Source organism: Chironomus tepperi, unplaced genomic scaffold, assembly GCF_022539635.2.
Source record: "Chironomus tepperi strain 1889 unplaced genomic scaffold, CSIRO-AGI_Ctep_v1 contig_34, whole genome shotgun sequence".
Taxonomy (NCBI): Eukaryota; Metazoa; Arthropoda; class Insecta; order Diptera; family Chironomidae; genus Chironomus; species Chironomus tepperi.
The window spans coordinates 1,157,242-1,174,982 of record NW_027226156.1 but is presented as its reverse complement, the minus strand read 5'-3'; the positions used below and the strand labels follow the sequence as shown (position 1 = coordinate 1,174,982).

Here is a 17,741-nt window from a genome sequence, read left to right as displayed (position 1 = left end):
GTCCACCCGAAATCATCCGAGTCAACCCGAAATCATCCGAGTTAATCCAAAATGATCCGAGTCCAACCGAAATCACCCGAACCCATCCGAATCTTTCCGTATCCACCCGATTCCATCCGTATCCACTAAAATCCATCATTTTAGTTTCCTGTCTTTCCAAAAAAGTCATTCAACTTGTCCCGTCGCTCCTTTTTTTATCTTTATTCATTCCATCTCCCAATATTTCCCTTGAAAGACATCAACACTTGTTTAATATAAACATTACCGAGTCATCTCATCCTCAGTTCCAATTTTTCAATAATGTAAGTTTATTTATGTGTTATTTTACACATTGTCATGCATGACACAAGTCCACTTGAGTGCCACTTTTTCAATTTTTTTTTTTTTTTTATAAACTTTCAAGTGGCTCGTTTTGTTCTATTCTGTTGCTTATTTTATTATTTGTTAGTTCTTAAGTGGCATTTTGTTGTTTATTGTTCATCTTGTTATTTCTTGTTTTTATGACGATTTGAATTTTTAATGCCGTAACTTCATTTCTGTGGTTTGTTTTAAGAGATTCTTATGAGAATTATTTTATGTCGTGGACTATGAGTTTTGGAAGTTTGTTGATGGTATGTAGTGAATTGGTGGTGTTGGATTAGATGTTTTGATGCTAGAGAATTGGATAGCAGGTGAAGCTGAGGTTCAAACTGAGGCTTAGGTTCAAAGAAGCATAAGCCTTGGAATCGTAAGTTTCATTAAGCCTAGTCATGTCTAAGTATGTAATAGGACTTATTTAATATCGCTGTATAAACTCTGTTCCGCGACACACTAATGTGATTTATCATGAACTGATTAATTAGTATAAATGAAATTTAATCAAAAATCCCAAAACATGATGTTTTAATTTACATCGAATCGGTTTTTTCCACCGTATCACAATACATTGACCTGTTTCTTATCAAATCCTATAAAAACTGCTACAAAACAGAACAATTATTCCACAATGAATTAAAAATTCATCTTAATAAGTTCTGTGTTCACAATTGTGAATATTAACCTGATTAATGGTTATAGTTGTAAGTTCGAGGACAATCAGTATCTCGGATATCTTTGTGAATTGAAATCAGACAACAGCAGTGACATTGAGCAGCATATACATGATAAAACTGATGATGATGTCAAGCGTGTTGAATTTGATATTGATAGAAATTGGGATGACACGTCACCGCTGTTGAAGCCAACTGTCAACATTTGTCAGAGATTCAAAAATTTGAAGCGAATTCAAATTCGGCAACTTAAAATTGAGCCAGATTTCCTGAAAGGATGCATCAATTTGAGAAATTTATTCATAAAAGTGTCGGAATTTTCGGAAATTCCTGAAGACTTTTTAGTTGACAATCACAATTTAGAGTCATTGATGATATTAAACAACAATTGGCCAACAATACCTGAAAATCTGTTCAAAAATCAGCAGCAAATTTCGGAAATAAATTTGATAAACAATCAAATTCGAACTTTACCGTCAAAAATATTCAAACCAGCTATAAATGTCGGGTCAATCTACTTAGGTGGAAACAATCTTGAAACATTACATCCAGATTTGTTCAAAAATCTCCAAAATATACGGCTTTTAAGTCTACATAGTAATAAAATTGTAGATTTACCCAAAAATATTTTCAGTTCCTTAGAAAATTTGGAGCAAATTTACTTGCAATCCAATCAATTGACAACAATTCATTCAGACTCATTTGGACATTTGAGTAAATTAAGCATTTTGGATCTGTCCTGGAATCCAATTGAAGCATTTGATGAAAATTTGATCGACAACACAAAGTCACTCAAGGTTCTTGACATGTACAATGCAACTTGTATAGAGAAACATGGCCTCAATGATAGATTGGACATAAAGTTGATGAGATTAAAGATGAAGAAGTGTTTTCAGAATTATCAGTCGCGTGCCAGGATGTGAGGATGTTAAGGATCATGTAAGATTGAATGTACATTAGCTCAAATGTAAAGGAAACTCGTTTAATGGCAATAAACAAGACTTGGACTATAAAATGTAACATTTTATTGTTTATTATGGACTAAACAGACATTCTAGACATTCATTTGAGATTAGGAACAACCAGAATGCCGGTCGTCAATCAAAACATGCTAAATATGAGATTAAGTTCATCCAGTAACCAAATAGATACCTAAACTACCTAATTTGTTCCAAAATAACCCTTTAAATCCACCACAAATTCATATCCATCTCCTACTTCCTTGGTTGATAATTATCAAAACACTTTTGCAGCTTCTGCTTTATTTGATTCCGTTCCGAAATATCCTCATTGCTGCAAACGTTTTGAAACATATTAAAGAACTTCACAGCTGTTCTGTCAATCAGTCTCTCATCAATTTCATTGACTCTATTGTTGAATAAATTAATGATTGACAATTTGGTCTGTAATTCAAATGAATCGGAATGGATTGCTGTCAATTTGTTGTTGGCCAAATAAATTTGTTCCAAATTGTACAAAAAGATGAAAATATGTTTTGGCAGGTCTGTGATTCCGTTGCCACGAAGACTTAAAACTTTTAAATTTAGTAAACTCTTGAACCAATCTTGATTAAGGGTCTGAAGTCTGTTGTTGTTTAGGTACAGCGATTGCAGGTTCCGGAGTGGTTTGAAGGTATTTGGTGGTAAAAAGCTGATTTGATTATCATCCAAGATCAATACAGTAAGTTGCTTTTGATTATTGAATATATTTTCAGGTAATGTTGTCAATTTGCAGCCTCTCAGCATCAATGTGTTCAGTTTAGGGCTGTCTGTTACGAAATTATCAGAAATATTCATAAATTCTGAATTTGAGATGTAAAGTTTCTCTAAATTTTTACAATTTTTGAATAAATTTTCACCAATTTCCAATTTCTCAACTTCAATTCTTTTCAAATTCTTAAATCTTTCACAAATTGGAACTCCAGACTGACTTAAAGGCGTGATTTGATTCCAATATCCAAAAAACTCGACTCTTGTGACATCGTCATCACTTTTACCAGGCACATGTCGTTCATCATTGATTCTTTGATATGGTTCCAATCCACAAATATAACCGAGATTTTTACGGTCTTCAAATTTACATTTATAACCTAATGTCTGACTTATTAGGACTGCACAACTGAATAAAATGACTTTTAAATCCATTTTGATGCAGTTCTTATTATTTGCATGGATTTTTATAGCAAAAATTCTGAATCAATCAATTTAAAGGTTATTGACTTAGTTTAATCATTTAGCTACAGTTCAAGAGGTTAACATGATGTTGTCTGTATATGCAGTTGTGTGACATAAAGACCAATTAGCAATTTATTCGAACATAGCAATAATTAGCAGTGGCATAATAATGGGCCACAGGGAAAATGTATGAAAAGTGCACCGACTCGACACCTAACAGAGAGACCCTCTCTTCCCTTTCTGTCCTCTCTGTCCTCTCTGTCCTCTCTGTCCTCTCTGTCCTCTCTGTCCTCTCTGTCCTCTCTGTCCTCTCTGTCCTCTCTGTCCTCTCTGTCCTCTCTGTCCTCTCTGTCCTCTCTGTCCTCTCTGTCCTTTCTGTCCTCTCTGTCCTCTCTGTCATCTCTTCCCTCTCTTCTCTCTCTTCCTCTGAGGACCAAACTCTACAATTGTCTGTTCAAGAAATCACAAATTTTAGACAAAAATTCCCAAATTCTCTTAATTATAAATTCAACCCATTCATCATCAAAATAATCATCTTGTCCAGCCATCCAACAAGCAAACAACACAAAATAAAATAAATAAAGCTTTTCTGTAAATTAAATTTCTCTCCATTTATGACAGCGCAAACGACGCCAAAAAAAAAAACTTTTTTTAAAAATTTATTCTTGCTTAATGTGTTTTTTTTTTATTTTCTATAAATTAGTGGACACAATGGTCATCAATTCATAGAGTCGAGTCACGGAGGAGAGAAGATGAGGGCAGATGGAGATGAAAGAGAAAGACATAAATGTTAACAATTTAGCGCATAGTAATAGGTCACATGTGTACACATGAATTTATTAAAAAAATTAACATTTTCAAAATTTGTAATATAAAAAATATGAAGAGATGAGAAAATTGATGGCTTTTTTGGTTCTTGGATGGATGAAAATGAGTAAAAAAAGGTTGAGTTGATGGTAGAGAGCGCATTTGAAATTCGGGAATTTAACCTCAAAATTAGTCAATTTAACCTCAAAGTTAGTCAACCTAACCTCAAAATTTAGCAGTTTAACCTTAAAATTTGTCATTCTAACCTAAAATTTGTCAACCTAACCTTAAAGTTAGTCAATCTAACCTAAAATTTGTCAACTTAACCTTAAAATTAGTCAACATAACCTTAAAATTTACCAACTTAACCTCAAAATTTACCAATTTCCCCTCATGTACACCTAGCCATGCAAGCCCAATCCATCACTCAACCTGCTCACATCCAGCAAATATTCACCAAACCGCATCAACCCAAAAGAGAAAGAAAAACAAAGCAAGTCACAAGAAAATGAGAATAAAAGTGGGCAACATGTCGGACAAGTGCTTAAGGTCAACGTTGTTGTTGTTGTTGATTATTATGAGTCGATGCTATGATCACCATATGGCACATAATTGCCTCCATTCATAATTCTTTATAGCTTGCTGTTTTATTAATTCGTAGTTAATTAATTAAAGTGAAAGAAAATTTTTTGGTGAAGGAACTAGTTAAGGTGACTGTATATGGATAGTTTTTGAGTGATCATAAAGACATTAAAAATGTGTGTCACATGGTTAATGAAGGGCTTCAAGACAATGACTGAATGAAAGTTTTTTTTAGAGATAAATGGGCGAAGAAATTGAGTGCTTTACAGCTCAATCAAGTCATAATGTCGTTTATAGAAAATAATATTAAATTATGACACAATTTTGTCATGTCGTGTTCTTGCTTGTGGGTTTTTTTTGGATATTGAGGTGGAATTATTTGATGGTTTGTGACACCTAAAGGCTGTAATTTGATTTGAAGATGTGATTTTGATGATCGACAGCATCATTATGGAGTTGTATCGGTTCTGTGCTGTATTAAGCTTGACATCAGCTAGATAGTCGTCGATTTGGATTGAATTTTGATTACTTACTGCCTTGGCTAGGGTTTTTAGTCCTGAGCAATGACTTTGATTGCTTTAAACGTGTGCTGAGCAACCTGTGTGCTGAGTTGAGCCATGGTGCAGTGGGCAACCTGTTTGCTGTGGTGTGTCCTGGTGCAGTGAGCAACCTGAGGGTTGAAGTGTGCAATGGTGCATTGTGCAATCTGTGTACTGAGGTGGTGTGTCGTAGTGTCGTGGTGCAGCGGGCAGTGGACTGGATTTCTGAATGTACAAACACAGTCTGTGCGTCATATTCCAGTGTCACATCATGGTCTACCTCGAAATATAGAACACATTGTCATCAAATCATCAAAAATCTCCAAAAAAAAAACTCCATTTTCCATCAAGAATTCCAAAAATTTTCATATCATCTGTTCCATCATCTAAATTTTCATTAAATTCCTCCTTCAAATCCACCTCCACGTCCCACACATCTCATCAATTTCTGCATATTCAGCATCATTTTCACTCCCATTTCATCAACAATGTAACTAAAACACACATTATGATGTAATTTCCATTCAAAAAAATAAAAATTATTCCATAAAGTACACAAAAAAATATGTTCGCACTTATTCCACAAGGGATCTATATAGTAAGACTGAATGCCTGCATGTATCATTGCTATTTTAATAATGCAAAAAAAGGGGCTACGAGGAAGATTCGTTGTACCTCATTTTGTGTTGAATTTATTTTTCATTCATTTTTTAACCCCTCTCATACCCTCTGACTACAATATTTAGTTAGGATTTTTTTATGCTTAATATCATTCATGCCTAATGTGTAATTTGTAATGCAATATATATTTATATAACAGAAGTGCGAGGAATTAAATTAGAAATTTTTTTGTTTGTTTTACACATTTTTTGTGACTAAATGCAACAAAGAGGGATGCAGGAAGGGATTTTCGGTGAGGTTTTCGTAATTATTAACAAATGGAATTACTTTTAAGTGTTTCAAGTCGTGTTTGTGTAGCGATTTTATGAGAAATTTAACAAATATTTTAGATTAGATGCGGGATTAATGAATATTTTGATGAGATGTAGGTTGAAAAATGTAAATTTTGGGTACGTGCGTAAGATTTTGGGGTAAAGTTTACTGTTTGCACTAAAATATAGCGCACAGAGGTGATGATGGCTTGTTAATTCCATAAAAATTTGAATTTGTTCAGCCAAGATGAAAAATCTACCAAAATTCATTTAAATTCCTAATTTTTAGCAAATCGTGCCTCATATTCGGTAAGATGACATTAATGTCTCTCTAGAATATAAAGCACAACTGTCAAAATTGACTGAATTTTCACCCGAATTCCGGTAAATTGCGTATAATCAATGACGATCTTACCAAATCAGCAGAACTTTGAAAAAAGTTGGAAAAATTCAGTCAAATTTGGTCGAAGCTTTAAACAATTTGACAGAATTCGGTTGAAAATCCGACAAAATTTGGTCTACTTCCATCAAAATTTACTAAAACGGTTGTTCAACCTCCTCAATTTCCCAACTCTTTTTCACTTCATAACCCAATAATTTGACTCTTTTTTTCTACACTTTTAAAATTATAATCTTCATTAGAACTGACATTTCCTTTGACTTCCTTTGTCATTTATTTCGTCCTCACCCTTCGACCTTCAAACAAATTAATCTCACCTCCTTTTACATACGACAATATCCTGTTACATCATGCTGTGAGGTAATTTGAAAAACATGCACGATATATTTGTAATTTTTCATTTATTTTATATATTGTGAATTTATGTTGAACATGAGTTTCATTTTAAAAAATAAAAATTGAATTTTGAGATATTTTTGGAGGTTATGTGTGAATGTATCTGGGGAGGGTGCTATAGATGACGGTAGGGATATGAAGGTAAACAATTGAATTTATTGGCATATATTGAATTTTTAAATTAATAGTCTTAAATTTCACACTTGTGTGCTTTATTTTGGAAAAAGACGTTAATGTATTCCTGGAATATGACGCATGACTTTTGACATTATTGACATTTTAAGCTCTAAATTTGTCAGAAAACCCAAAATCGGACTGAAAACTTCAAATTTGACAGAAGAATCGAAAATCGGACTAAAAATCCAAAATCAACAGAAAACCAAATTCAGTCAGAAATCCTAAAATGAGACAGAAAATCAAAATTCGAGCAGAAAACCTAAATTCGAACAAAAATCCTAAAATCGGATGTTATATCCAAAATCTTGCCAAAACTCAAAATTAAGCAAAAAAACTCAAAATCGGACAGAAAACTGCTAGAAATCTCGTATAAAATATCCATAAAATCTGACAAATAGCCTACAAACCCATAAATATTTCCCAAAATTCACTCCAAAAAATCCATAAAAAATTATTCATTGCCTTACTTTTTAACATCAAAAACACGTCAAAAACATGAAAAAAATCCTCAGCCCAACAACTTTTCACAATATTTCGACAGCATTAGAATTGCAAAAAAATGGATCTCCGTCATCATCATCATCAGTCGTCATAAAATATTCACCCTTCAAGCATGCAGCAACATAAAGCAATAATGTATCAAATGTGAATTCTTTTCTCCTCTTTTGTTGTTCCTTAATAACAGAAAATGAAAAATCCCACCCCATATTGTATAGAAATTACACATTAAATTCAACTTTTCAACCCCATTTATTGCTGTTTTCTATAGGTTGGGATTTTTGGACTTACAACTGTGACTCGATATGTGAATAGATTCTTGAACAATTTTTGCAGAAGGTACACGAAGGAACGAGAAGGAAAAACTAATGTTTTACATCACAAATTCCGAATTCTTTTTAATGTCAATGCAATAAATGTCCTTGTGTAGATTTTGGTCTGAAATTTTGTCATTTTGGATTCAAATTTTGTCATCTCGGAACTAAATTTGATCATCTCGGACCTAAATTTGATCAATTATGTTGAGTCATCTAGGTTCAAAATTTGGTCATCTAGGCTCAAAAAATGATCATCTTGGTTAAAAATTGATCGTCTAGGGTTAAAATTTGATCATCTCGGTACATAATCTTATTCTTCAATCCTCAAATTCTCCCAAAATTCCCTCAAGGAACCAAAAAGATCCTAAAACAAATTGAAATGGAATTTTGTTTCGCATCGTTCGTTTGCAATTCTCAGTTCTGTTGCTATTCCTTGTTTTCTCTTTCTCTAATTCCAAGCATTTTTTTGGGGTGTTACTATGTTATTATAAATTTTTATGTTCGGAATGTAAAAAATGCATAAAGGAATAACAGATGAAATATTAGCTAAATGGAATTTTGTTGAGTTTCGAGGAGTCCTCGGTCGAATGACAATGTGGATGTTGTTAAGGAGGAGCTGCAGTTATGGGAATCATTAGTGCTGCATTCTCAACAGTACTGATGTACACAAATGTTCTTGGTTGTTGCTGTATCAACAGCTTATCCACCAAGTCGTTATCAAGCCTTATTTCTAAGAATAGCTTAGATAAGATTAACGGCAATCAAACTTCTTATCAGAACCTCAATTACTGATAACAAAACTTTAGTTCCATTCAAGACATTCAGCTATGAAGTTCCTAATTCCATTATTATTCATTTCTGTTGTATATTCCCAAACTCCATGCGATAATATTCGTACAAGATCCCAATGGGGTTCACGCTCGACAAGCTTAACATGGATGGCAGTTCGTCCACCGTCAGGATTCGTAATTCATCATACAGCAGGTGCACGATGCACTACACAAGCAGCTTGCGATGGACAAATGAGAAATCTTCAAAATTTCCATATTGATTCAAATGGATGGGCTGATGTTGGATATAACTTTTGTATCGGTGATCCAGGACAAGTCTATGAGGGACGTGGATATGGACGTGTTGGAGCTCATTCACCGGGTTTTAGTGCTAGATCACTTGGTCACTGCTTCTTTGGTAATCACATGTCAGTGCTGCCTTCTTCAGCTGCTTTGAGCAGCACACAAGCATTCATTGACTGTTCTAGAGCCCGAGGTGAATTAACAGCAAGTCATTGGCTGTCTACACATCGAAATGATGGATCAGTTGCCACAACATGTCCGGGAGATGCATTGTTCAATGTTGTCTCGACATGGCCACGTTTTGTTGGAAATCCATAACATTTTATGCTGAATTTTTACAATAAATTTGAATTTTTTTTTTGTCCATAATCAATTCATTGATTCACTTCCATCCTCATCATGTCAATACAATATTTTGTACATTTTCATCCCCAAAAAAGTACTTGACAAAAAAATTAATTCCTCACTCTCTTAATTTATTTTCATCAATATTGCACAACATGAATGTTCAGTTCAGTCCATGAAAATAACAACAGGCTGCGTAGGTGAGGTCTTATTTGGGAGCTGCAGAAGCGCATATTCTGGGAATCATTCAGACATAGTCAGACACAGGTAGATACAGTCAGACGCAGGTTGATACAGTCAGACACAGGTTGATACAGTCAGACACAGATGGATGCAGTAAGACATAGATGGATACAGTCAGATACAGGTGGATACAGATGGATACAGTCAGGTACAAATGGACACAGTTAGGCATAGATGAACACAATCAGACACAGATGGATACAGTCAGACACAGATAGGCACAATCAGACACAGATAGTTATTCAGAAAACCAGACCAACAGACATACAGACTGTTCAACATCATTCAACCTCCACCACCCGAACTATCTGACAATATAAATCGACTAGCCTCGAGGTACATTAATGATGATGTCGTCAACATTGGCATTGTGCACTTGACAATCTTTTTTTTTCATGTTCACAGGAAAATAAATTAAATTCTCGGAAATAAAGAAGGAAAAAAATATCCGATTAAAAAAGGTTTTTTATTGTCGTTGAGCATTAAAAAAGTTGTAAATGCTGAATGGTGAATGGATGCAGGATGAATGGATGAAAATGAAGAGGGAAAGTCGAAATAATTTTGATTGAATTAAGATTAAATTTTTTTTATTATTTGCATTTCCTTCGGGATATGAAGCTATGCTTGATGAAGTTGATTAAATTTTTAAGAATGGATGAGCCGAGAGGGGTAGCGGGGAGGGCTGAGGGGTTAGACTTGGGTAGTATCTCTTAAGTTTACGTTCCTGGATCAGCCTTCATGTCTTCAAGATCCTCATCCAGCAGTAACTTACTATATACCCAATTACAGCTAAATATCGACACCCTGATGACTTCATTGTGCTGCTCGAGGTAAGTAAGTTAATAATAGCTTCAAATTACACTTTAACCGTCAACAGACTCAACACAATTGCCAAGCATACCCTCAATCATGCAATTCACAATATCTAAGCATTCAAATCTTTCCGCTTGCACTTCATCAACATCAAAACACAAACAGAGTAAGCTGTGAGATTCTTATCAGATCGATCTTAATCACAGTTACAATTCAAAGGCCTATTAACCCTCATCATTTGCTGTTTAATTCACTAGTTTTTGTGTGTCGTTGAATAATAAATGAGCTTAGTGTCAATTAAAGCTGTTTTTTGGTCTTTGTTATGCAAAAATAAAAAGATTATTTTTTTGTGACCTTTTTGTAGTCAATTTTGAATGAATTTTGAATTAAATGTTAGAAATGGGGTTGATGATTGAATATGTCATGTATTAGCATTTGCCATTCTGACCTAAGATTCTGGTCTAAAGTGCGCAGCATCAATGCGCACTTTATGCATATTATGCGCGCATTATCTGTGAATAATGACTACACGTCGTATTTATATGCAAAGACTCGGAATGCTGCTCACTTCAAGTTTCCAAAACTCCAAATCATCTCCAAAAACTCACTATCCTTCCATTCCATTCCCAATACTGCCTTCAAAGTCCACACAACTCGCTAAATCCTTATTTATTGTCCACTTTGCTTCCATTCCATCCACAAAATTTACACATTTTTTACTACCAAAAAAAAAAAAACAATAAATATTGGCTCCCATTTCAGATCCCTTTTGATTGACGACAACAGATTTCAATTCAATAAAAAATATTGGAATCGGACACACCTAAATAAATGTCATATTTTTCATCCTTTGACCCAACTGACTCGATCAAAAATAAAAATTTAATCTTGATTTATTCAGAAAAAACGAAAATATTGTTTATGTTATGATGTTATTTATGGAGTAGCTTGGGGTAAAAAGGAAGGATGCTGATAGATGATATTGGTTGATTTGAGTATTGGATGTGAGCGGGTTTTGAGAGGTACGATGGGATTGAGCTGAGATAGATTGCCTGGCTGGGTGGATGTTAAGATTGTCCTTGTAAGGTTGGGGTAGTGATAGGTATAGGCTCAGGTACGTTAGATTCAAAGTCATTTGATGTAGGCAACTATGAAGCCAAACATGCATGGTGCAGTGGTGTCGAACCTATGTATCACGGTACTCTAGTAGGTATCAATGTGTGTCGCATAAGATGATCAATTTTGCCGCAAATCAAATTTCTAAAGTCAAAGTAAAAATCACATTCATGCGCCATATTCAGCGGGAAACATTAATGTTTTCCCGAAATATGACGCACGAGTAGACTTTTTTGAAGCAAAATTTAACCCTTGACTCTAAAATGACTTTCGGCCCTAAATTTATACTGCGTTTTAGCTACAAAAAATCACTAAATTTCATTCCTTTACCTTCCATTCCTATTCTACACCATACCCTGATTCCGATTCACTTACCGTATTGTTACTTATACTCTTTATTCCTTTAAATTTATGGATGTTCAAACATTCTCGATATTGTAAATGTAAAGCACATAAATTATGAAGAAATAAATAAAAATTTGATGCCAATAAAAGTGCACCTTCGTTTGTTTCCCTTTTCAGACATCACCACTACACTTGCATTTCATCTCCCTTTCTATTCTCGACCCTCCTTTACATCCTTGATGATGTTAATGTTGTCATGTTGATGTTCATTCGAATCATTTTGCAACTAAATTTATTGCTTTTTGTTAATGTTTTTACACAATGTTCTGCTTTGCTTTTTAGGTTCCTTTCTCTTCTGTTTTTGTCAATGGAAATTCACTTTTGTTGTGACTCGAGGGAATCAAAATTGAGCACAATGAAGGGAAAATATTGAAACATGATCTGATGTTTTTGAGGAAAAAAGATGAGAATCAAATTAAATCGCCGTTTGGGACAAGGAAATTGTTTTGTTATTGGTATGGATGGAAGTGTGAATGAGATTTGATGATAAGGAAAAATTGGGAGTGTTTTTGCATCTTTGAAGCAGAAGTTTGCATCTTTGAAGCAGAAGTTTGCATCTTTGAGGCAGAAGTTTGCAACTTTGAAGCAGAAGTTTGAATCTTTGAGGCAGAAATTTGCATCTTTGAAGCGAAAATTTGCATCTTTGAAGCAAAAACATCCCAAAACATGACTCAGCAGCTAAGCACTTCCATTCACAAGTTTCAAATTCCTACTTACCCTCAATCACCTTACTAATTGTGACTCATTTCATGCTAAATAAACAAACATCCTTAACACAGTCCCTTACAGACACCAAACAATAGGAAGGACACCAAGGAAGATCCTCATCAACAAAATTCAACGTGATGCAAACAAAAGGAAGAGAATCATCACAGCAGGAGGTAAACGAGAAGTCATTGTCATTTGTTGTGCTGTTTATTGTCAATTTTTTCTATATTTTAGAGCAAAATGACTCAAAGTTTTGAAGGTATAAACGTGACCACCATGAATTGGAGTCACAACAATGGCACAAAATATTGATGCTGTGCCTGGCATTACTTGGAATTATTTCGGGGTACAGAATGTTCTAGTAAGACACAATAAAGGAGGAATTTTTATGACTTTGACTTCATTGAGACATCAAAAAAGATGAATTTTTAATTTTCAACTCTTTTTAATCGATTTATAGAATTTTAAATGAGATTATTCAAGTCTAATCGGATGTTATAAATCTTTCACACTTATGAACCCAATAAATAATCTTAATTATAGATTTTTTGAGTCTTAATGGGGTTACAAAAGGTGCATTTGAGAGAGTCTGTTTGTCTAATTTATGGTTTTGGATTGATAATGAATATTTAAGTCTACATGTTCATTCAGATGATGATAGTTTTTTGAACGATGTTTCAAAATTGCAAACTTCTGCCTCAAAGATGCAAACTTCTACCTCAAAGATGAAAACTTTTGCTTCAAAGATGCAAACTTTTGCTTCAAAGATGCAAACATCTGCATCTTAGATGCAGTTCATCCTAAAAATCATTTATTCCAAGATATTTTTTGTTTATATTTTTCCACTGAAATTTCACGGCACATTTCAAAATATTTGACAAACACAAAGACATCAAAAGGTGCTCAGTTCTCTTTTGTTCCTTTATTAGTTAAATGTTTAGTTCCAAAAACATCAATATTATCTCAAACAATAAATATCTGTTGGACTTGAATTGTCTTGTTTTGTGACTATAATCATCGGTCAGAATTGTGTGATCTTTACAGGCTTTGATGTCTCATTTAGTTGGAAATCTGTTGGCCGGTGGCTACATGCCTTTGAATTTTATCGAAAAATGAAGCAATTTTTGGAACTGATGACAGTTTTGTCGGTTCTTTTGCCACCTAAGATGCAATTTCTATCGAAAAATCAAGTCAATGCAGCACAACCGATGCCGACATCCACAAAACAGTTCAATCAACACCATCGAAAATTCAATCTTCCGCTTCTCGTGACTGACATAGCAATTGAACCAAAACTTACTCAACAGTAGCGTCTTTTAGCCTCGTGACCCACAAAATTTATTTCTCATCGTCTTTTAATTGCTTTCTATTCTTTTTTGTCAATTTTTCTGCACTATTTCAGTCACAATTTTATGGTATTGTACACAAAGTTTAGATTAGACTGGAAGTAATAAGAACAGAGAAAATTTATTTTTCAATTAAACATTTTTGTTTGATTTAATTGAGTTTTTTTAAGTCGGAAAATTGAAATTTGCAAAGGTTTTTTGGAGGTGGGGCTGTCCATAAATAATGGAAATTGAATATTGGGGGTCATGGTTAAGTTGACTGAATGACTCCTACCTCATCTGTGTCTAGATGAGAGGGTGAGGGTCAGGTCTAATGCTCCATGCTAGTCGCCATATAAAAGCCATAACCATAGCAATAATCAAGTCATAGCCATGCCCATAGCCATACCCATAGCCATACCCATAGCCATACCCATAGCCATACCCATAGCCATACCCATAGCCATACCCATAGCCATACTCATAGCCATACCCATAGCCATACCCATAGCCATACCCATAGCCATACCCATAGCCATACCCATAGCCATACCCATAGCCATACCCATAGCCATACCCATAGCCATACCCATAGCCATACCCATAGCCATACCCATAGCCATACCCATAGCCATACCCATAGCCATACCCATAGCCATACCCATAGCCATACCCATAGCCATACCCATAGCCATACCCATAGCCATACCCATAGCCATACCCATAGCCATACCCATAGCCATACCCATAGCCATACCCATAGCCATACCCATAGCCATACCCATAGCCATACCCATAGCCATACCCATAGCCATACCCATAGCCATACCCATAGCCATACCCATAGCCATACCCATAGCCATACCCATAGCTTCTCCTTACACGTAGGTCATCCCCACTCTGAACCAAATTCTACCCCATTCAGACGTCATTTACAACCATCCCTTCCAATATTCCACCTCTAACCTCTCCATCTTCACTTCCAATTCAATTCAATATTCTCTATACAAAATGCATTTAGGTAAATTAAATTTCATCCATTCCATTCATTAAATTCACTGCTTATTTCTCATTATTTGAATTAAATTCACTCTTGATGCTGCAGTTCACTCAACTATCCACATCCGAAAAATTCCCCTAGACAATGGTAAATTTATGTACCCCAACATGTAACCCAATACATCGTCATCAAGTCAAGTAAGCATGAATCTTGTCAAGTTGTCAATATGAAAAAACTAAGATGGATTGGATGAAAGTGCTGTGAGGGAGCAGCAAGAAAGGAGAAATTTTTATGGAAATATTTCTTTTTTGACAATGGAAAGCCACGATGATGGCAATGATGAGATGAAAATGATCGATTGAGGAATTATGTTGATTAAAATTTGGTCAAATAAGCAGCACAGCAGTTGATATTGTTTAATTAGATTTGGAAATTGTTAAGTTTTTGAGGGGGAAATGAAGGTTTTTGATGGTAATTGCAGTTGTGGACAACCTTTTTTGAGACTATAGAGCAACGGCATGACTAAGCCTCATCAGCAACAGTCTACGATGGCGTGGCATGGCTGAGCAACTTCAACAGTGAACCAGAGTGACTTGATATGGCTGAGTATCATTAACAGTGAACTAAAGTGATTTGGCATGGCTGAGCATCATCAACACCACACTAGGGTGACGTGGCATGGCAGGACAACATCAACAGCACACTAGGATGATGTGAAACAGCTGAGCAACATCAAAAGGACACTAAGGTGACGTGGCACACCTGCGCAACATCTACAACACACTACAGTGCCATGGAACGCACAAAAATCATTTTATGTGTCGCATCACACAGGTTACCCACTCCTGTCCACATCTTATCTCCAAAACAATTTCCAAAAACTCCATCAAGTGACAAAATCTCTCAAAAAAAAAGACAATAAACAAATTTAGTCGACAATGTGAGTCAAAAAAATCATCACGCGACGTTGAGAATGAACAGAAAAACAACAGAAAAAGCTAATAATTGACAATGAGATGCATGCAAAGTCATCGATACTGTCATTAAACATCAATCGCGTGACGGAAAATTATTTCCAGCAGCTGAAATAAATAATAAAAAAAAAAGTCGAGCAAAAAAAATGTTGATGCAAAAAATAGTTGAATGAAAAATAAAAGAAGTGAAAATTTTGGGAAGTTGGGGAGTAATTTGGGTGTTTTGTGGATAGAGCGCATTTTTTTGGAAGTTTGGAAAATGAGGTTGATTTGAATAGTTCTTGATTGGGGTGTATGAGGGTCAATCTTTGTAGTTAGTGAATTTTAGAAGTGGACTCTGTTCTGCTAGACATTTTATTTGTTCGGGGTATGAAGAAGGTTCGGTCAAGGTCCAAATATTAAGCACCAGGTGGAAAACTTGATGATTCTTTCAGTTTTTTTAGACAAATATTGACATCAAGTTGCACTTAACCAAGAATTTAAATACAATTCAACCAGTTGACCACTCAATCTACCTCACCGGATGCCAGGCAACCCTCTTGCTCAACACCAGACAATCTGCAACCCCAGCAACCTAAACATACATCCATAGTAAAATTACAATCCAAAATCTCAAAAACAAATAATTGAAAAATAAATGAAAAAAAAAAGTGAAAACAAAAGCGAAGCAAATTAAAAATTTTGTATGAATTGGGCATAAATAATTGACATGCGAGTGTCTCTCTGCATCACTGATGTGGTCGCATAGCAATTTTCGTCTTTTGTATTATTGAATTGCTTCCTACATGGAAACACATGGCAAAATATGGATAATTTTGTAAAATTTCTTAATTTTTTTGTCGATTTTTTGCTAATTTTTTTTTTTTTTTGCATATTTTTGTGATATTTCCGGTCAGTTTTTGGATGATTGTCAATTCTTGTATGAGTGGTTCCTTCAAAAATCACAGAATAATGCACAATTCCCTTGCATTCATTTAATTTTATTGCATTTTTATTTCCGTAGAAAATTAAACAGAATGTGACGTATGACAAAAAGTGGAAGCATCAAAAATCACACACTATTGATTGCCAACGAGCTTGAACTAATTGTTTCATTAAATTCCTTCTTTTTTTGCAGCTGCTGTTTCAGCACGGGAAGTGTGTAATTAGATTTTCGCATTAGTGCAGTGTTGGCTAACCTTTTTTGTGTTATGGCACATTTTGGTAGTAAGCCACAACTGGAAGCAAGCATGACATGTGGTTCATAGCTCGCAGATTGCATTGGTGCCGCGGCTCGCAGGTTGCACCGCACTGCATAAGTTAGTCATTAGTGAGTGACAAATGTGCAAAGGATTTTGATTTTTTGATGACTTTTCAGATAGGTTTGAGGAAGAATTGTGAGGATTTTAGGATTTTTTAAGAGTATTTGAGGATCAAATACCCAAAATGTCACAACTTTTCCACCCAAAACTCTCTTGACACTCAAAAAATTATGAAAAATTTTAATAATTAATGAAATCTTCTATTTAAAATCCAATAAATTATTCAAATTTCTCTTATGTCTCAAATGTTAAGCTACAATTATTTTTCCCCTATCATCTTCAAAAATTCCGCGTAAATCCTTAGCATCCTCAAATAATAATTGCCATAAGGTGATGAAATATAATCGAAAGAAATTTTCCACTGACTCAATGATTTATTGAGGGACAAAAAACTGAATATTTTTGCATTAAACTCTTTACGCATCTGTGTAGGAACATAAGTACAACAGCAGTGGCACACGTTTCCCCTTGAGCAGACGCTTGCAATTGTGGATATTTTTAAAGAATGCTTTGAATGAGTCGAGAGGAACAATGGTAGGACAAGTCGTTTCTTTGTGAGGTTATTATGGTAGTTACGAGATGTTTTTA

The 17,741-nt window shown here is 34.8% G+C and overlaps 2 protein-coding genes across 2 annotated transcripts; one reads left to right on the top strand and one right to left on the bottom strand.

Annotated features, from left to right (window-relative positions):
* Positions 1-2,242: 2,242 nt before the first annotated feature.
* On the bottom strand, positions 2,243-3,172 carry LOC139097920 (leucine-rich repeat-containing protein 15-like). Its single transcript, XM_070649893.1, has one exon. The coding sequence runs from the start codon at positions 3,170-3,172 to the stop codon at positions 2,243-2,245; it is 930 nt and encodes a 309-aa protein (XP_070505994.1).
* A 5,496-nt stretch (positions 3,173-8,668) lies between these two features.
* Positions 8,669-9,292, top strand: LOC139097030 (peptidoglycan-recognition protein SC2-like). Its single transcript, XM_070648793.1, has one exon. It carries the CDS (start codon positions 8,678-8,680, stop codon positions 9,239-9,241), a length of 564 nt encoding a protein of 187 aa, XP_070504894.1. The 5' UTR covers positions 8,669-8,677; the 3' UTR covers positions 9,242-9,292.
* Positions 9,293-17,741: the final 8,449 nt, after the last annotated feature.

What these genes read in the sequence shown, in the direction of transcription:
- LOC139097920 (XM_070649893.1), bottom strand. Translation starts at nt 3,172, where the DNA reads ATGGATTTAAAAGTCATTTTATTCAGTTGTGCAGTCCTAATAAGTCAG.
- LOC139097030 (XM_070648793.1), top strand. Translation starts at nt 8,678, where the DNA reads ATGAAGTTCCTAATTCCATTATTATTCATTTCTGTTGTATATTCCCAA.